The 21,362-nt window shown below is 32.3% G+C and overlaps 2 protein-coding genes and 1 long non-coding RNA gene across 8 annotated transcripts; 1 reads left to right on the top strand and 2 right to left on the bottom strand.

The window, feature by feature from the left end:
* Nucleotides 1–203: 203 nt before the first annotated feature.
* On the bottom strand, nucleotides 204–6,324 carry LOC109193008 (serine/threonine-protein kinase GRIK2). Of its 3 annotated transcripts, XR_002056186.1 has the most exons (13): nucleotides 5,981–6,323; nucleotides 5,439–5,645; nucleotides 4,869–5,277; nucleotides 4,161–4,235; nucleotides 4,015–4,059; nucleotides 3,597–3,671; nucleotides 2,681–2,768; nucleotides 2,404–2,531; nucleotides 1,796–1,891; nucleotides 953–1,135; nucleotides 793–871; nucleotides 461–683; nucleotides 204–424 (listed from the first exon to the last, which is right to left on the bottom strand). XR_002056186.1 is itself a non-coding variant. In XM_019343768.1 (12 exons), the coding sequence occupies exons 3-12, from the start codon at nucleotides 5,220–5,222 to the stop codon at nucleotides 562–564; spliced, it is 1,245 nt and encodes a 414-aa protein (XP_019199313.1). In that variant the 5' UTR covers nucleotides 5,223–5,294; nucleotides 5,439–5,645; nucleotides 5,981–6,324; the 3' UTR covers nucleotides 204–561. The 3 variants fall into 3 exon arrangements, 2 of the variants coding, with proteins under 2 accessions (XP_019199313.1, XP_019199312.1); XM_019343768.1 differs by having other exon boundaries at nucleotides 204–683; nucleotides 4,869–5,294; nucleotides 5,981–6,324; XM_019343767.1 differs by having other exon boundaries at nucleotides 204–683.
* An 8,426-nt stretch (nucleotides 6,325–14,750) lies between these two features.
* Nucleotides 14,751–17,454, bottom strand: LOC109193157 (F-box/kelch-repeat protein At5g60570). 4 transcript variants are annotated; one of them, XM_019343999.1, is made up of 3 exons: nucleotides 17,172–17,454; nucleotides 15,514–17,060; nucleotides 14,751–15,042 (listed from the first exon to the last, which is right to left on the bottom strand). In XM_019343999.1, the coding sequence occupies exon 2, from the start codon at nucleotides 16,751–16,753 to the stop codon at nucleotides 15,551–15,553; it is 1,203 nt and encodes a 400-aa protein (XP_019199544.1). In that variant the 5' UTR covers nucleotides 16,754–17,060; nucleotides 17,172–17,454; the 3' UTR covers nucleotides 14,751–15,042; nucleotides 15,514–15,550. The 4 variants fall into 4 exon arrangements, with proteins under 4 accessions (XP_019199544.1, XP_019199547.1, XP_019199545.1 ...); XM_019344002.1 differs by having other exon boundaries at nucleotides 14,753–15,010; XM_019344000.1 differs by lacking the exon at nucleotides 14,751–15,042 and adding an exon at nucleotides 15,161–15,243.
* On the top strand, nucleotides 15,078–15,429 carry LOC109193158. Its single transcript, XR_002056212.1, has 2 exons — nucleotides 15,078–15,161; nucleotides 15,198–15,429. It is a non-coding gene; the product is annotated as an uncharacterized LOC109193158 (long non-coding RNA).
* Nucleotides 17,455–21,362: the final 3,908 nt, after the last annotated feature.

Raw genomic sequence — 21,362 nt, 5'->3', positions numbered from 1 at the left:
CTCTTATTAACCAAACAGCCTTCTAACAACCATTTACCGACCTTAGTATGACCACAAATACCGCCTTAAGCTTGATAACAACAACAACAATAATAAAAATAAAATAATATAATAATAATAATAATAATAACAACAACAACAACAATAATAATAACAACAATTTTCATTTTCATTTTCATTTTCAAACCAATGAGCAATTTATATAATAAAAACATAAGATGAAACAAAAGCAAAGAGCAGCATCTTCGTAGTGTCTTATAGAGCACCAAGAATTATGCTGTGGAGTTTTGGTATTTCCAGAAGAACAAAATGACTTCAAGACCGACCAGTATTTAGGGATTTTGATTTAGCTACAAAGTGGAGCCCTCTCATATGTGTGTTTACTTACATAAGCTTGCCTTGTTGTTCAGTTTCCTCAGCAAAACAACACCCCCTCCTCTTCCTAGTTATCATTCTTTAAACATGACAGCAAACTGGACACAAATAAACAAGTGTACAATAAAATTCATTCTGTTAGCATCAAGTGAAAGTGAGAGTGAGAGTGTATCCGCCAAGTGGCCATTACGCGTCCATTTGCAGTTTCATTCTCTGGCACCAGCAATCATACTGAGGTATGGATCCGTGATCTCCGATGACCCACTCGTGTTCTGATACATCCCGGAGACTCAACCTTTGCCTAGGATCTGCACAACGCACACCAAACTTAGGGCCGAGTAAGAGATTCCAAACCAATCAAATCAAAGCCACAAGATGGTGGGAAACAAAATGAAATGCAGAAGCCACAAGGCAGACCTTTACAGAGAATCCCTTCAAGCAAATTCTTTAGAGGAGGATTTAAATCGTCAGGAAGGCAAAGAGGGTCGTTTACTATCTGGAGAATGGGTGAAGGGTCAGAGATCCAAATAAAATGACGGATAAAAGGATTGTTACCACTAGAGGGACAGCTGAATACCTTATCATATGTGTCCTGAAGCGTGTCTCCAAGAAATGGATATTTTCCCAAAACCATGCAATATAGGGTCACACCAACCGCCCAAGTGTCAGCAGCTTTTCCATGATAAGTCAGACCCAAGCAGCACTCTGGTGCAGTGAAAACAGGAGTTCCAGGAGACCGGCGGAGCTCATCGTCACCATTCTACCAAAAATAAAGGCAGAGAACATAAGAGAGGTAACAGCTTGTTTACACCACTTTCCACACACAATGAACATTCTAGAAAAATTGGGATCCCTATTCTATATACTTAATATACTTGTAGGGGTGTTAGCGAACAGAGCTTTCAGTAAACTACTCGTGTTCGTGTTCGGTAAGCGTTCGTTTATTAAGGTAAACGAACATTAACAAACAAAATTTAGAGCTCAGTTTATAAACAAACAGAGTTTGAACAATTATAAGCTCGTTTGCTAAGAGATCGTGAACAAGCTCGTTTGTATTCGTTTAATATTTGTTTGTATTCTCTTTGTAGTTGTGTTATTTGTTTGGTTATTTTTCGCGAACATATATTATTTCTTGTTCACGAACGAATTATGATCATGAACATGTTCATATGTTTGGTTATTTAGCATTCACAAAAGTGTTGATGAATGTGAACGAACATGTTCGCGAACGTTAACAAACACTAATGAACGCTTAACAAACGAACACGAACAGGATTTTCAAAAACCTTAACAAACGAACACGAACAACCTCCGTTCGTTTATGTTCGGTTCGTTAACAGCCCTTATTAGTAGTGCAGCAAGGAACACAAAAGGACAACGGGTACAAAAACTTAACCAATTAACAGGAGCAAGCAATTACCTCAAAAGCCTGGCTGACACTAAAATCAGCAATCTTCACTGTGCCAGTTGCAGAAACTAAAAGATTATCAGGTTTAATATCCCCATGTATTATATTCTGTTCAGGAGCAGATACAGAGAATTATTAAAAAAGGAGATAATACTTTATATAAGTAAGACATATCTCAGTTAAGCTACATAAGAAACAACTAGGGATACATAAATGACATCAAGAACAATAAACTTCCATGTATTTATTATATTCTGTCCAACAACATATAGAGATTAATAGGAGACACCACTTTATGTAACATGTAAAGACAAATCAACGTTAAGCTATATAGGAAACAAATTAGTCATAAATGACATAGTCAAAGACAGAAAAAGATTCCATGTATATGTGTGTACCAGGGCCAATGAATGCTGATTAAGTTAACAATGATAACTGTATCCATCATTTGTAAAACTCACAAATAGCGAATTGGAAACACCAAGATTAATAACTCAAAAACAGATAATCCAACAGAACTAAACTATGTCAAAATATGCATGATTAGAGTACATTAAAAAAAAAACAAATTCACGTAATAATAATAGTAAAAAGCAGTGCATCACACAGTTGAATCATACATGAGAATGAAGATACATTAAGCCAGAAACTATATCCCGCAGGTATCTGCGTGCAGTGACTTCTCCAAGACCACCACCTGGTGAACCAGAACCTTCGAAGACCCATTTGCCCTCCACATATTCAAGAACTGGCAGAAGAGAGAAAGATTACCAGCGGGTTAGGAGATATGTATCGAAGATAATAGTACAAGACGGAGAGAGGTCAACTAAAATATGCAATAATCTGAACATTGTAGGATAGAAGGCAACAGAGAAGTAAGGAAGCTGCAAAGAATACCCATATAGAAGTGATCGGTTCTTGGGTCATCAATCACCTCAAAGAGGTGAACTATATTGGGGTGGCTTAGCATTTTCATGATCAAAACCTGAAGGAAAAAAAAAAAAAAAAAAAAAAAAAAAGATATATAATCTGTAATCCATATTCATCTTTCTAAATCAAGATAAAGCCAAGTGAAACAGTTGAAGTAAAAAATAAAAATAAACTATATAATCTATCCCTTAAGACCAAACGTAACGAGACGCATCTAATTAATATCAGGGCCCCAAAAATCAATAAATGCCATTGTCATTAACATAACAAAACCAAGTATACCAGCAAATTTCAACTGATATATGTTCAATCATAAATGCATAATTATATAGAATAAAAGATAATTCAGCAGTTCGGAAGCCACTAGGTACAGAACATAATATATAAGAAAAATTGTCTAACGTCTATAAGAGGATCCGAAATTTAAAAAAGTTAGTGGTGAAAATTTAAAGTTCAAAAAATCAAATTGGCCCCTATATTATGCCTTTTTGGTTAATTTTGCCCTATTTTTACTGACAAGATTTAAGTAGTGAGTCAATAACTGATTTCTTCTGGTTGGGTAAAAACATATATATAAATGATTATTTTTTAACTAAAGGATTAAATTAAACCGTTGCTGGTTTTCTAAATTGCAAAGGTGATAAGGCAGTAGTAATCCAGAATAGATAAAAAAAAAATACAATATAACTAACAATTTTTACCAGAGGAGCTAAATTGAATGAAATTAGGCCAAGTTATTAAGATCTTGGCAGGAAAAAACATAGGAAACATAGGGGCAAAATGGACTTCTTGTCGAATTTAAACTCACCCATGACCTAGAAAGACGATGTAAATGCAAGCAAAAGTACTTAACGGAAAGGGAAAAAAAAAAAAGCGCAATTACCTCACGAAGAACATCACTCATGGCAGTCTCTGATGGGGCAACCCGCTGCTTACGCAAGTGAGACTTGTGAAAGGCCTGTGTTCAAGAATTAAAAAAACACTGAATTAATTCCTCCTTGTGACTCCACTTATCTACAGCATTCAGTTCAATATGTCCCTAGATCAATATTACTGCATCCAGATTACAAAAAATTCAGTATTGATTCTTTCCGCAAGATGTCTTCTCACCATGATTATAGAATGCATTTAATGTGTATCAAAGAAAATACTGATTTATAATTTTCAATGATCAAGCTATAGCTCTCAAGTTTTCAAGCCAAACAGTCCTAAAACAAATTTGAGCATGTTGTTATTGTTCAAACTTGAGCGTAAACTACTCAGAATTCTAAGTTTGTTTGCAATCATAATAAAGATCTCACCTTTACAGCATAATACTTTCCATCTAGAGAGCTTTGATAAAGAACCTGTGACATTAAAGGGCATAAAACTAGAATATAAATACTGTTAACCAAGATTTGCGATACAACTGACTGACAATATAAGGAAAAAATTGCATTCAACTTACCACTTTTCCATAGCTACCAGAACCAATCTTATATTTATGAACATATTCATTAACCATCTTGCTCCCGTTTTCATCCTAAAGGAAACCAAAAGGCCAGTGTTACATAGGAGAAGACAATCTTAGCAACATAGAGTCCACAGAATAATAACACCAAAAAATTACATCACATACACATGGATAATGAAGTAAATCAGCACACAACCAGGTATGATGTAATGGAGCCACTAAAAATGATGGGAGATCTAACAGCACACTGTACATTCAAATACAGACACAAACACACACACACACATCCATCAACAGGTGAGCTCCATATTGGAAGGAATGAAGGATTTTCTGCTTTTGGAATTTGGATACTGAACCAGTGGAGCACAAAAAAAGTAGTTATTCACAGTTCAGATATTAACCTATATTCATCAAGAGACAACCTTGGGCAGGATAGCAAATTAAAGAAAGTTAGGTGCACTTTGAAAGAAATTAGGAAGATCATGACCCAAAACTGTAAACAGAAATCCACTTACCAAGAAAATAAACAAATTTAAAGTAAAGAAAATTTTGACTTATACAACTCCATGCAATTGTTTGACGAGATAGGTCATAACATAATCCATACCCTGACCATTTCAGTACAGAATGGATTATCACTTCCAAGCAATCAGCAAACATATAAGCAATGAAAGATGAAACTGGTTTTGACCCTGTTATTACCTCTGAGCGCACCAATCTGTGAGTTTCCTTAACAGGAAATTCTCTACAAATAAATCCATTTTCAGCTCTGCTTAGGAGAATATCCTCAGAACGCCTGACTGGGCTCCGATATTCGCCATCATCTCCATTACCAGTATCAATCACATCATCACCATTATATGAGCCAACATCATCGTCTTCCATATCTTCTTCCACATCTTCATCCAACAAGGGTTCCTGTGAAGGGTGGGTGCTCAATCCCAATCCCCTGTTGGGTCTCGGCCCATTTTTAGGCTTTCTTAAAAACGAGAATCCAAAACATCCACAGCAACCCATCTCCGTCACTCTAACAACAGGCTGTCTCTTTGTGAACATCAAAAAACAAATCTGACTAAACTATAAATCAAATCAACAAATGTGGGTTCAACACCTGAAAATTAGCAACACCTATATTAATTTCAGAAAATTGAGCAACACAAAAGAAATAAAAACTACTCGTACCATGCAATTCAACCAATACCATATTCATAATTGTGCAGGCATACACATATACATGGTATGATTAATTGAAAATGAAAGCTAGGCAATAACCTTATAAATAAAAAACTGTGATGTGGGGTTCAATCCCCAATCAACTCTACTGTTCAAGAGGATGCCATTCAGAAAAGTGAAAGAAGCAGTTAATCAGATTGATCCCATTACGATTGAGCGCAGACATCTTGATAGCTCCAGCTTATTAACAATAGAGCAATAAACCAGAGCAAGTGGCAATCTCCTCCTCCCCAGAGCCAACGCCCCCTGCCAAAAAAAAAAAATCACATTTGACCTAAAGCAACAAACCAATCAACATGGAAAAAAAAAACAAAAAGATAAAAAGACAAAAAACAAACGTATAATCAAACCAATTAATAAAAAAACTTCAATACGGCCAAATTGCATTTATAATTCTAATAATAAAGCTGCCATCAAAGAAAACTCATATGTGCCGACCAACCGGATTCTGGAAAGCGAAATAATACAAATAAATTAACGTTCGAGAGGGCTGCGTATTCTTATACATGTATGGGTGCAAGCAACCGCAAATAAGCAAGGCAGGAAGATTAAAAATCAGTAAAAACTCATAATTCTCGTACCGATTGTTAAAAGGTGGGGACAGCCATAGCCGAATTCAACAAAAAGGATCAAGAGCGCGTTTGGCGAATTCCGGAATTCCAAAACCCTAGATGCTAATCCACCACGAATAAGAAAAATCGGGAAATTCTTTTTTTTTTTCTTCTTCTTTTTTGACAAAAAAGCAAAAAAAATATTCAATTGAAAACAGGGGAAAAGGAAAATTGCGCGGAATTAAAACCCCGTGCTTTGGATGATTTGAATTTTGAAAGCACTTTCCGGCAGGCAAAGGTGTTGACGGAACGAGGGGAGAGAGATCTGCGGCGAATATATATGGGGAAAGGGGGGAATCGATGGAACCGCGAGTCCTTGTTGTCAATACGTTGAAAGTAAAGGGGTATATGGGGAATTTGGGACCGGAAATTTGTTTCGAATTTTTAGGGATTCTCAACCGAACATTTCATTGATTCCACCGAATAAACCCCCGAAAAAAAAAAAACTGATGAGTTGAATTTTTTTGACTTTTTAAAATATTTTTTTTATATTTTGTTTTCAAAAAAAAAATTATTTTTATTTTTGTATTACTCCGTATATATTTAACTTTTTAAATTTTATATTACATTCTTTATATAAGTTGAACCTCTAAAAATAATTAAACCATTGAGAAAAAATGGTTTATTTTTTTAAAATTCATATTACATTTTTTTTTTGTTTTTCTTCTCAAAAAAGATTCAAATAATTAAGGTATTGGCAAAATTTTTGTAAACACAAAATAACACCTTTTTTTTTTTAATGCTACCGACTCTATTACAACAAAGAGCCTACAACACCTCCATTGAGACTCAAACTCACAATTTCTTATATGAAAGTCTAACCCAGATGTTATCTATGCACAAGGTCCTTGGCTTTTAAATGCCAACCATTACATAGCTCAACCATGTTAAACAATAAAAATAAAAGTTTAAATGCCACGTAATCATTTTTTTCCCTAGGTACTTGACTTAAAAAAAAAAAAAAAAAAAAAAAAAAAAAAAACTAGGTACTTGACTCTATTACAATGTAGTAGAGCGCTCTGTTTGCCACGCCTAGTTGAAAAGATAAGTAGCTAATAAGCTAATTGATTGAAATTAAAGACATAAAAGGGATATTTTTATAAATTTATATATCGAGGGATCAGTTATGGTGCGCTCCCAGGTGAGAAGTTAGGTTAGATCTGAGTCGTTGATCAAATCTAGATCAACGGCTCAAGTCAATGAAAAATGTATTTAAAAAAAATGTGCATCTTCAAATGCATCCATCTTCTTCATGTTTACTCCAAAAGATAACAACCCCGCTATTTGTTATTATATTGATATTATATTTTTTTTCTTTTGAATTAGATCATTTTGAACTTGGGAACCAAAACTGAAAAAACACAACTGTGCTATTAAATGAAAAAGAAAACTGTAAAAATAACGCACCTTAAGAAGGAAAAAACAATGTACCTTAAGAAGGAAAACGAAGCACCTTAAGAAGGAAAACAATGCACCTTAATTAATAAGGAAAACCACACACCTAAAGCTTTAGACCGACGCACCTAAAGCTTTAGACCGACGCACCTAAAGCACACAAACCACGCACCTTAAGAAGGAAAACCATGCACCTAAAGCTGTAGACCGACGGACTTAAGTTTTCAACAACAAGCACACCTTAAGCACACAACACAAAAATTATGCACCTTAATAAGAAAAACCACACACCTTAAGAAGGAAAACAACGCACCTAAAGCTTTAGACCGACGCACTTATGTTTTTAACAACTGACGCACTTTAAGCACGCAACACAAAAATCATGCACCTTAAGCACAAAAACCAAGCACCTTAAGAAGGAAAATCACACCCTAAGAAGAAAATTCACACACCTTAAAATTGACCTAGATACAAAAAGACCAATTTGTCACGGCGTTTTTTAATCATTATTAATCCTGAACGTTGATTTAGGTAATATCAATGGCTCTCATCTCACCGTACGCTCTGCACATGGGCACACCATTTGCATTTGAACCTAATTCTATATTGTGGTATATATATATATATATATATATATATATATATATATATATATATATATATGATTAAATAATAATAATAATAATAATAATAATAATAATAATAAAAGAGCTTGATTACCTTGGATGATTACAATGGAAGGATGAACACGTACGATAAAGAACTGAGAGGAAAAAGTGTTTAGGAAAAATACACGTATGGCCCCTAGAACTGAGAGGAGAAGAGTGTTTAGTAAAAATTTAGATATTAGGTTTTGATTTAAGAAGGATAAATAGTGTCATTTTTGTAAATTAATAAGGATAAAAAGTCTATATGGCTCTGTTTGACAGAGCTTATTTAGGAGCTTATAGCTGATAAAAGCTTATAGGTAGCATTTCAAACTTAGCGTTTCAAAATAAGCTAGTAGCTTCCTAACTTTTTTTTTTTTCCTTTTTATCTTTATTATTTTAATGAAATAACATCATTTACCCTCCCAATTAAAAACCATTTACTTCTCCCAACTTTCACTACAAATCCTTTATTATTATTATTATTATTATTATTATTATTATTATTATTATTATTACATTTTTAAAGAGATGACAAATCCTTTATCATGTATTATTATTATTATTATTATTATTATTATTATTATTATTATTATTATTATTATTATTATTATTATTATTATTATTATTATTATTATTATTTTGTTAAGATTGATTATTTAATATATATGATGAATAGGATGAAGATGTTATGTGATGCTAGATCGTGATTATGTTAATAGCTTTATTTCAAAATGTTAAATTTTAATATGTAAACAAACTAATTTAAATTTTATGAAGATTTCATTTTTAGTCTTTTTATATTTATTAGCTTATCAAACAGTTAATTTTACCAAACATTTTCAAGCATAACAGCTCTTCATTTTCCAGTTCATAGTTTATAGCTTTTCAGCTTTCAACTAAGTTTGCCAAACATAGTCTATAACTTATTTTGAAACGCTACTTGGAGGAGCGTTTGAAAATAAGCTATTATTTTAAGCCCTTTTATGTTTTACCAAGCATATAAGTATAGCTTATTTATAACTTAAAATAAGTTATAAGCTCATAAATAAGTTGTACCAAACAGATTCTAGATGTGAACATTAAAATGTAAAATTATAAAGGAAAATTAGCATCATACGGTTGAAAATTTTAGTAAACATTTTCAATGCAAAAGAGATTATTAATTTTCTTCCCACTATCAATAATATTTATTATAAATAATTGCTAATTTTTTTGAATGTTACTGGCTCTATTACATTGTAGTATCTGTTCATATACTTTCTCAACCTACTAAAACACAAAGAACCAATAACACCTCCACTAAAGTTCAAACTCACAACCTTCCAAATGAAAGTCCAACCCGGGTACCATTACGCCTCCATTGCTAATTATTTTATCGTTTATAATAAAAGTTGACATTGGCGCAGCAACATTTGAAATGTTTATTTAATTTTCAATTAAGTTTGCCTATTAATATTAATTTTACTATATTATTTAACCCTTATATATGTGGGGGCCGGGGCCAGGGGTGCACACGTGACACGTGTGTGGGTACGTGCATAGTTTTATACATATTCTGTTGGATATGAAATTAAAAATGGTGAATAACACACCAACTTCAAGTAAACAATTAATTGAAGCACCAAAATATAAATATTGGTTTTGACTAAGAAAGTCGTGGGAATAAACTCAAACACCATTTCTTAATTATGTGGACAAAATTGCTATTTCCAAATAAAGATGTTATAGTGGGTTGAGACTCAGAAATCAATCCTAACTCGTATTATTATGGGTTTTATTTTTCTGAGTTGGCCTGTATTGACACTTTTATTTTTAAGTGTCAAGATTAGTGTAAATGGAAGGAAGCATTAAGTAACAACCAATAAAAACATGTTTAAGTGAGATCCTCGTAACAATTAAAGATAGTGAATTTATGAATTCGATTACAAAATTGGCACTACGATCTGTTTAGTCATTTGTATTATTTGGTAAATGACATTCTGACAAGATTTTAACGAATTTAACTGTTTCAGTTATATAGCCTGGTCAAAACGTTAATTATTGTCTAGTTAACAACTTATTCGAATGGCATTTTGGAGAAAAATAACTTTAGAAACGTTACAATATGTAATGTTCATATTCATCATTTTGTCAAAACAATATTTTGTTCCCAAAATGCCCTCAAATGCAGTATCTCTCCCAAAGGGGAGAGTTATCTAACTCCCAAATGTGGGTGAAGATAATGTTGTGCGGAATCTGCTCAGCTTCAAAAGTAAGCACGAGGCTCCCATTTTATAGGGGAGCATCGTCACGTTTCATTATTCCAAAAAGGCTGAACCTCAATCCTAAGGGTCCCCCACATCCCGACCCGACAGAGCATTTTGAGAGGATGCATCGTCACGTTTCATTTTCTTAGAATTGGGTGATGTGCGTGTTACTTCTTCTTTACTTTTTTTTTTTTTAATAATAATTATATTATATTAATAAATTTATAAATATTAACAATAAATATTATTTAAAATATAATTAGATAAATTATTATATAATTAACAGTTATTTTTATTTATTTGTTTAAATATCTACATTACTTAATGCATTTAATTTTTATGATTACTAACTAATAAATTATTTTTTATAAAACAAACATGTGTCTATTAACTACTAATCATAAATAGTTAATTTTACTAAACCTCTTTGTACAAACCGCTAATACAATATACTTGTCAAAATTGTTAATACAATCAACTAACTATTAACCATTAAATGCCAAACAAGGCTATTGTAGATTTATGAATAATCTATCATGGCCCGCATGGATAGCTCAACTGGTTATAGAGGTGAAATTTTGAAAGAATGATAGCTGAACACAGAGGCTAGACATTTGCTAACTGTGCATAAGGACGGTTTGGTTGATTAATTTTTAAAACATTACTATAATTTTGGAATACTCCATTAATTGAAAAGTTCATTCCCTTATTTTATAAGGGTTTCATTTCAAGTTCGTAGAACATTACTCAACAAACAACAATATTGATAATTATGAGGCAAACACGTGCACATGTTGGATAGCAACAAATTAAACTTTATGAAACCCACCCTCTATACTTTTGATATCCCCACCAAATGGCAAACAGTTGTATTAAAGTAGCATTGTCACGTTTTATGTAATCTTCTTGTTAATATTTCATCTTAATATAGGGGAAAATATAAGAAATAAATCAAACATAGAATCCTAGATATGGTGTGTTTGAAAACATGGAAAATAATTTTTAAAAATCATTTTTCAAATTTTCAGTTTTGACAATGAAGAAAAATGAGAGTCAATAGAAATTGATTTATGGTCAAAGGAAAAACAAAGCCAACTTTATGAAAAATAACTTCTTTTTTTTTTTTAAAGGGGAAGTCATTGTTCAAGATTCACATTTCCCCTCTTATGCTGCTTCTTCATCTTTCATAGCTTGTCTTATTCATCTTCTTGCTTCCAAAGAGAAACCGTAACTTCTTCACCTTCTTGCCCACGGTCAGAAATTAATTTTCGATGATCATTGCTTTGATTTTCGACTTTCAAAATCAGATCTCTGGTTTTCGAAGCCGGAAACCAGAGTCAGAGCTCTAATTTCAAGCAGGAAACCAGAAACTAGAGATTTGCATCATTTTTTCTCAATAAACAACACTCATTTTATAGCATGAATGACACTCAAATTTTTTATTTAATAAATAACACTTTTTTAAAAAAATATATAAATACACTCATGATTTATATTTTTTTACTCAATTTTAAAAAATGAACTAAACACACAAAAACTATTTGCACCACTATATTCAAAATCAAACCGAGCCGTTTGCACCATAGAATTTGAGAATTGTTTATCCTATCCCTACATAGACAGTTAATCTATAGTACATTAGTACCATACGGCACTTGGTTTACACAATTACACTTCCATATAAGAAACTACGGTGGGGATAAATTATTGTGTGGACCATAGTCCACGTAGCTGTGTGGACTATAAATGCAGTATACATTTTTAATATACTAAAAGTACATTAGTTGTGTAATGAATATACATTATTTAATAATATATAAAAAATTATGTACTTTCAAATAATGTACTTTTAGTATATTAAAAAGGAAAATACTTGGTGTACTCCATTTTATATTCCCAACTTGTACAGTTGTACTCCCTCTCACATGTTCTTGATGTAGACATTTTTGTGTGGACCCACATGATAAAATAATCAATCATTGTTTGCCAAAGGAGTATAAGTAAGAGAGTAGAATTTGAAAGTATACATAGTAAAAATTTATTAAAATGTACTTTTTATTTATAGTTCACACAAATGTGGGGACCATGGTCCACGAAATAATGATTGTCAATTGGGGGCAATTTATATCCTACACCACGGCGCGCGTTGCACTATGCGCCCAGATGCAAAACGACGTCGTTTTAATTTTTTATTTTTTTTTGAAATTTCCCGCCCCAGTGAATGGCAGTAGTTTTTCCTTTAAAAAAAAATTCGCTGTTCAAGAATGTACATAATGTTATACTAGAATACACATAATTGTATACATGAATGTACATAATTATATAACAAAATATACATACTTTTTTTAAAAGATAATACACATAATCTAACATATAATACATAATAAACATAAACTTTTAACATAATACACATCAACTCTTAACATAATACACACAAATTTTCTGATTCGAATGTACATAATTGTATAAAAAGAATGTACATAATTGTATAAAAAATGTACATAACTGTATGAACCAATACACATAACTGTATGAACAAATACACATAACTTTGTGAACAAATACACATAATTTCAGCAACTTCCTACCACACCTCCCAAAACGACTCCAAAACGACGTTGTTTTGGGAGGCGCGCGGCGCACAGTGCTATGTGCGCCGTGGTGTAGGGTATAACGATTGTCAATTGGGACCAACATACGAAATACTACCTAGTTCACACTGTGGATTGGGCCACACTGCGAAAGCCCTGTCTGGTGTTACACACAATTGCACCATCAAAACCATCATCCCAAAAGCCCACAATACCACAAACGGCAAATTATGCTGTGGAACTGTGTCCATCTTGCAAGGTGTATATGATTTTATTTAAAACTGTTCATAATTATGAATATATATAGTTTAAAAATTATGAACATATAGTTCTATAATTATGAATATAGAAACAATAATTGTGAATATGAAGTTCAAAAATTATGAATATATAGCTTTATAATTATGAACATATTGTTCTGTAATTGTGAATATAAAGTTCAATAATTATGAATATGGAGTTCAAAAATTATGAATATATAGCTTTATAATTATGAATATATAGTTTAGAAGTTATGAACATAGAACCGTGCCCACCTTGCATGGTGCACACGATTCCACAGCATAATTTGCCACCACAAACTTATGGGGAAAAAATATCTTTCTTGTGATTTAAGAGAATCTTGTAATCTAAATATACTCCTATAGCCCCATTTTATTTTATATTTCTGATTTGGTTAATGAAATTTGATTAAATTTATTTTCAATTTAATTTTTATAATATTCAATTTAGTATAAGGATATAAAATTTATATATTTAGAAATTAAACATTATTAAGTATTAAACATTTAAAAAAAACAAATTTAAAATCAATAAAAAAAAAACAAAGATTAAAGGGTTAATTTGATTAATAAATAAAAAATATGACAATTAAATTGAGACTAAAGAAGTACGTGGTACTAATTAGTAAAGTTTTTATGCGGTGCCTTAATCTAAGTAAAAAGCTATTTGTACTCTCATAAGTCATAAGCAAATTGTTTTTGACCACCCACTCTCAAAAGATACTTGTACTTTAAAAAGCAAAGTTTGATCCAGACGTTTTATAAAATATATATATATATAAACTCAAATACGGTCATGTCTTAACGTGCGATCGGTGCACCATACCTTCCTATACCTAATTGTGCGTTTTTGAACACTGTGTAGTGCGTTTATACATACCTAATGATACGTTTTGTGGTGATGTGTACCTAATGATGTGTTTTTTGGTGCATTGGTGCTTTTTGTTGTTGTGCATTTCCTAACACTATTGGTGCGTGTTCACATACCTAATGGTGCGGCCGTATTGACCGCACTGAAACTTGGAATTAAAACACAGGATACAATTATAGTTGTGTATGAAGATAAATTTGACAATTTCATAATAGGTTGGACACTTGGACCCCATATTGTTTGTTAAGGGAGGTGACTTTATTAGGGCATACCCAAGAGAAATTATGAGTAGGAGAGTTCAATCTATGAGGCATTATTAAGAGCAGCAGCATCTTTTATTTTGTGAAAGCTAACATTTTCCATGATGGTGTGCCCCATTAACAATGCTGATTAAGCACTCAACCACTAAATTACCCGACATGGACACGGGGAAAAGACAAGAGACCTAAAGCCTGTAAAACCGTGCATACAAGATTCTCCCACTAATCAAAGGATTAGCACTAATTAAACCCCCTCAAATTGCTGCAACCCTTTTTTTTTTTTTAAATAAAATAAAATAAAAGCTGCCCAGCAAAACACACCCCACCAACAAGATAGGCTCCTTTTTTTTTTTTTTTTTTTTTTTTTTTTTCAAAATGGGTAAGGGTGAGATGGAGAGAGACATGGTCAGAAGGCTAAGATTTGCCATATAAGGCATATGTGCTTTCTGGTATAGTTGTAATAGTGGGGATTGAAATATCAGTCATTCACATGCACTCACATTTCTGAAAATACCATTTCTCTTGGCATAGCCAAAAGCCTGTTCCTTACACGCAAACAGAAATGGGGAGAACACAAACACATTACAATTTTTGGAAATTACACTGTCCACCATTTTTGTTCATCCATGCCCCTGTATTTGTTCCACATTTAGATTGCACCCCTCATAAAAAGACCAACTTTTTGCTGCCCTCCTCAACACAATTTCTCAATTTAGGGATTCCCAACAGTGCCACAAACTCAGTAAAATTAGATACAGGGAAAAAAAATCAGGATTTTGGTACAATGGTGGTGGAACTCAATGTAAATGAGGAGCACATAGAAAGCATATGTCTACAAGGATGAGAATAACTAACAGGTTAGTGGAGAAACCATTGCAGGGATGCAGAAAGAGGATGGGGGGAAGAATATTATATGAAGTGCATTATTCAAGGAAGCACCTATAAAGTAAATTCAGATGATAACAATAGGCGTTAGTATTATTTGGGTGTTCTGTGGATGAGAGTGAATCAGGTAACACATAAACAGCTTGAAAACTTGAAAGCCAGTCAATTATCAGAGCATAACAAGGAATGGTGAACATATATTACGAAAGGAAAAAGAAGTAAAAAAAAAAAAAAAAAAAATGAAAAGAAAAACTCAACACTTGAAAGGGATAGAGGTTAACTCAGGTTACAACAAATATTGTAAATCAATGTGTGGAATAGTACCTAAAAGCAAGGTCAGATGCAGAGACCTCACCATTCTTTAACAACCCATAACGGCACAGTTGTAAACAAAGACCCCAGAGTGCTCCTTTACCCCAATGACCTGCCAGTCCAAGGTTCCATCCTTCATAGTTGATCCAGGAGACCAAGCACTCAAAACAATAGCTTCACCTTCTGGACCCCTTTGACCTCCCACAATGAGAAGTCTTTCTCCACATGATCTGAATGCAAGACCCCAACCATTTGAAGAATCAGCTCTCACAGGAAGTCTTCCCAACACGTCCCACGAGTTCTTTTCCATGTCATATTTCTTTACCATGTTGGTTAGATACTCAACTGCAAACAGTTGGTCCCTAACAACTGCTACAAGTGGAGGTGCCTGGGCAGCTCTATTAACATTTGGATACATGCCCTCTATTTTTCTCCACTTCCTTGTCTTTAGATCAAACTCCTCCCCACAAGTTAATGAGTCAGTGACACTGGTCATCCCACCAATCACATAGAATTTTCCATGCATGAAGAAACCAGAACACAACCGACGTGGGGAGTGCATGTTGGGTAATATCTCCCATCTACCAGTTGAAGAATCATAAAGCTCAGCAGACTTTAGTACATTCCCATTCTTGTCGCTTCCCCCAGCAACAATGGCAATCGATCCAAGACTACCAGATGCAAACAAACAACGAGGATGGTTCATAACATCACACTTGGCCCAATTATGCCCAACTAAACTGTACTTCCATATAGCAAAATCAAACAATTCGCGACCAAAAACAAGCAACTCACTTCCCACAGCTAACGACTCCTTATCAGCATAGTTAAAACAGTCATCACATGGTATTTTAGGCAATCGGAACCATTTATTTCTAAAGGGGTCAAAAGCTTCCCAACCCCGGGGGTCAGCTACCATATAAACCCAATGCTCAATAATTCCCAAATGTCTTCGCAACTCGTATAAATACCCACTTTTAACTAACAAGTTGAACCTTGAATTTAAGCACGACAGGGAAGCATAATCTGATCTACAAGTCCGAGCTAGACATGTCAACGCAACATCATTATGTAGACCGGTAAGGAGAGAATCATTTGATCCTAACTTATAGCAACCATCTTCCTCTCCACCAGACCTCATTTCCAAACCCTGTTCATTGTCCTCCAGATGAGCACAATCAGGTGAGGACTTATTAATCCTATTGGAACAAGAGATATTCAATTTCTTAGTTTCATGGGCTTCAAAACCCATGCTGTCAAACTTTCTCCGGCTAAGAGCCTAAGACAGCCAAAATGGCAGCCCTTTTAAGTTTAACTATTTCCAATCCAACAGCAAACCCCTACCCATTTTCTCAGAAAAAATTATTACGATTTGGTCGAGGGACAAAAACTCCTCTATTCCAACTCCAGCAAAATTAGCGAACCTCTGATCAATATAAAATCAAACTACATTCAACAGTTCCTAATAAGGCCTCAAACTGACAACAGATTTATCGAACCCTCACTCCCAAGCTGGATTTCTCTATCAACTAATCCAAATAGCCTCAAATGATCATTGGCTGAAATTAAATACGAAAATACATAAATTCTCTGCCGAACAAGAAAAGTGATATACGGATGAAATTTCTAGGTATTCAGGAAGAGAAATAGAGAAAGGTTGGGATCCAAACCGGAGTTGAAGGGGTATCCAGATCGCAGGTGGGAATCTGACACTGCTCTGCCCGGTCAGATGCGTGGGAGGCGAAGACGAAGCGGAGGATGCGTTTCCACCGGAGAAAGAATAGCGATTAGATCCAATTCACGAGGTACGTAACCGGAAAACATGCCGGAGACGATTCCCGGCGAGCATTTAACCGAATCAATATTATGAGAGAGAATTTTAGAGAGAGTGAGATTGCGGCCTTGGGGTTCGGTACTTTCCAACAGGAAACTGATAGGGAAAGAAAAAGAATGAAACGGCAAGTATTTAGCGCAACTGCGCTATGCTATTTTTATTCTTTTTTTTTTTTTTAATAATAATAATAATCAAAGCAGCGGCCAATTGGATCTGTTTTCCCTTTGGCTAAAATGTGCAAACATTAGAAAATTCATTTTGGCTGAATGCTTACTTTGGTCCTTGTACTTTATACAATTTTCCCTCTATCACCTAGACTGACCAGATTCCTTGTACGCATTAGTATTTAGTCATTTTTACTGAGCCATTGAATCACCGTAATTTACATCATCTCAAATACTCTGTCAAGTTGGGATGTGAGAGTCCGTTGAAAATTCAACCTTTTTGGGAGATGAAGAAAAAAAATACTAAAAATAACACTTTTGTTCTTGATATATAGGAAAATAAAAATTTTTCGTCAATTCTATATATTAATTGGTTATTTATCAAGTATTAATGTTACCGATTTGACTAAATCAAATATTCAAAGTTGGACAAATCTTCCCCAAAAAAGGACATATGTTTTTTACCAAATACCCCTATTATTTTAAGATGACCAGTAATATTGATACTTAAAACAAAAGTTGTCCAAATAATAATAGTTTAGTGGACAATCACATACGTTGATGGTTTGAATTTGGGCTCATTATACTTAGAAGTGTATAGTTTGACTTGATTTTTTTTATAGGTTTGAGAGCGAATTTATAAGATTTATGATATAGTTCGGTAAAAATAAAAACGTTGATTTTTTTTTTTTAAGTTAAAATTATCGTCACTTTTTTTTTTTTTAGAAGAGGTGTTAATTTCGAGATGAAAATGTTGTCCATTTGGAGCAAGAGTAATATCATTCATTCATTCGGATCAAGAGTAACATTTGCTATATATGGAAGGCAATTTGAATGCCTACATCTAACTCAGCACCACTTTTTTTTCCTGATTTTTTTGTTGTCAATTTCAAATTTTGAATTAAAACGAATAAGTAAAAAAAAATAAAAAATAAGAGACTAATTTCTTCTCTCAAATACTATCTAGGCTATGTTTGGCAAACCTAGTTGAAAGCTGAAAAGTTATAAGGTATGAGATAAAAACTGAAGAGCTGTTATGCTTTAAAATGTTTGATAAAATTAGCTTTTTGATAAGCTAATAAATGTAAAAAAACAAAAAAGAACATCTTCATAAAATTTAAATTAGTTTGTTTACATATTAAAATTTAATATCTTGTCTTTTAAAAAAAAAACTTTTTGAAATAAAATTATTAACATAATCATGATCTAGCATACCATAATGAAGTAGCAATATTGTTGCGAATCTACTTCATATCATAATAATAATAATAATAATAATAATAATAATAATAATAATAATAATAATAATAATAATAATTGCGGTGAAAGTTACGTATAAAGGAGAAGAGAAAATTATTTTAATTGGAAGGGTAAAGAATGTCATTTCTTAAAAATAATAAGGACAAAGATGCAAAAAAAGTTAGGAAGCTACTAACTTATTTTGGAGCGCTATCTAAGGAAGCGTTTCAAAATAAACTCTTATTTTAAGCTATGTTATGAGCTTATTTTGGAAACACTATCAAATAAAATTTATAGCTTATTAGTAGGTTAAAATAAATTATAAGCTCCTTAATAGACTCTGCCAAACAGAGTCATACTGAACCATTGATCTAAGCTCGGGTTACAAGATACCAATTTGAATTTTGAAGTGGGCAGACCAATTTGAAGACGGCGTTTGTAAACTTTGTCAATTAAGAGACCAATTTGGTATGACAGTAATTAATTATGGGCTGTTTAATTACTTCATCGATTCTTAAAATTTGTGGAAAACAACTTATTTATTTGGTTGATGGGAGCATTTATTCCTTCAAATTTGAATTCATCAAAATTTTACAAAATGAATTTCGTAGACCGTCTTTAGTATTTTCAATTTCACATCCAATGATAAGAAATATCTGAATATCCAACCTCGTGAGACCAAATTGTCCTTAGGTAGCATTGGTTCACAAAATGTACAATTACCTTAGGTAATAAGATTACTCGAAAAATATGCAAATAATTCAATGAAAAATTGGTTGTTAACCATTTTTTAACCAAAATATTTTGATTCAGTTAACAATTAATAAATTTTAACCAAACAAGTTAATATTATATTCACACACAAAAAAGAAAACATAAGGTAATCTTACGTTCCAATATTTCAATTACCTAAGGTAATCGATCTTAATTTATTGAGCCAAACACGCCCTTATAATTCATTAGTTTTGTTATATTATTTTTGCATATGAACATGCTAGTCTTTGTACTCTTATTTACTAAATACGGAGTACTTTTTTTTTTTGTGTGTGTTTCCGTCTCAAGAAAAAAAACCCTTTCTTTTATTTTGATACATTCTAAAAATATATTATCTAATATTTTGAATAAATATAATAAATAATTATATTTTTCTCTTATGAACACTTGAGCATGAATGAGCCGTCACCATTCACCAAGGAATTCTCAATTCTCACGCTATTGGAAATCCAAATTCAAGAATAGTGGAAGAAGTGATTCGATTGCATATTTGCATTCTTATATGCCTATAATAATCTAATAAAGAATATAAAATTTAATTTTTAAGATTATTTTTAATTCACTTTTATTCTATAAATTAGATTTATTTGTCATTTCACTTTAAGTTTTTTTTTTTTTTTTTTTTTTTTTTTTTCCATAGCATCCCCTATTGGTATAATATTATTGTTGTATGACCATTTTCTATTCTCCGTCATAAAATTTGTTTAGATGACGTTAAATATGAAGGTATTTCAATCTTTTGATACTAATAATAAAGAAATTTATTTAGCAATGAGTTAATCTCATTTTTGTCATAGATTTATAGATGTTATTCCATTTTTAGTTATTTTTTTTAGAATATCCACCCATTGGTCCTAGCATTATTGTGGCAGGGTCATTTTTAGTCTTCCGTAAAAATAATCTGTTTAAATGACGTTAATACATATATTATTTGTGTATATATACCAATACATGTTAGTAGTAGCTTAGTATTAATGTATTATAGATATTTTATTTATTTATGTATATATTGTAAAAACATAGTATAAAATGGCAAATTATGCTGTAGGTCGCGGTCCATAATGCATTGTGGTCCAGACATCAAATATGCATTGCGGATTCATTTTGATATAACTACAGTTTCGCTGGACAATATACACTCAAATATGTGAAATTGTTATCCAGTTTCATTTTGTATACATTGCAGTTTCATTTCAACACAACTACAGTTTCATTTCAATTCAATTACAGTATCATTTGATAATATAATAAAAATAATACGTGAGACAGTGTCAGTTTAGATACACTATAGTGTCTACTGTTGTGGACCATGGTCCACACTAAAATTGCTAGTATAAAATTTATCAAAATTATTTACATTATTATTAAACAAAACCTAAATTCTTATTTATTTATTTATTTCTCTATAATTTTTAAATACGATGATTAGAATTTACTACCTTTAGGAATTGTAAATTCTAATTTAAACTAAAATTTGTAATTATTTTTATTTATTAATATTTTAATATTGAGCATGAACTTTTGCGCATAGTGCGTACAAAAATGCTATTAACAAAATAAATATAAAAGCGTAGTGAAAAATATATAAGACTATAATTCTAAACGAACTTGTTAAACCGTGTACTGCAACTATATATTTCATCTTTTGTTATTTGAGAAATATGAAGCTTCTGTTGTTTCCAGGCATACATAAGAGTATAGTGTTTACTAATCTCATAAGGCTACAAAATTAAGTGGCAAACATTAAACATGTTAACCAATGTAATTTATAGGTTTGATTAATTGCTAAATTGAACCTTTAAAAATAGGGAAAAAATAGTGGTTTTGATTAAAAAAAATGTTTAACAAAA

Source organism: Ipomoea nil, unplaced genomic scaffold (genome assembly GCF_001879475.1).
Source record: "Ipomoea nil cultivar Tokyo-kokei standard unplaced genomic scaffold, Asagao_1.1 scaffold1834, whole genome shotgun sequence".
Lineage (NCBI taxonomy): Eukaryota > Viridiplantae > Streptophyta > Magnoliopsida > Solanales > Convolvulaceae > Ipomoea > Ipomoea nil.
The sequence above is the reverse complement of the archived record's forward strand: the minus strand, read 5'-3'. Positions and strand labels throughout refer to the sequence as shown.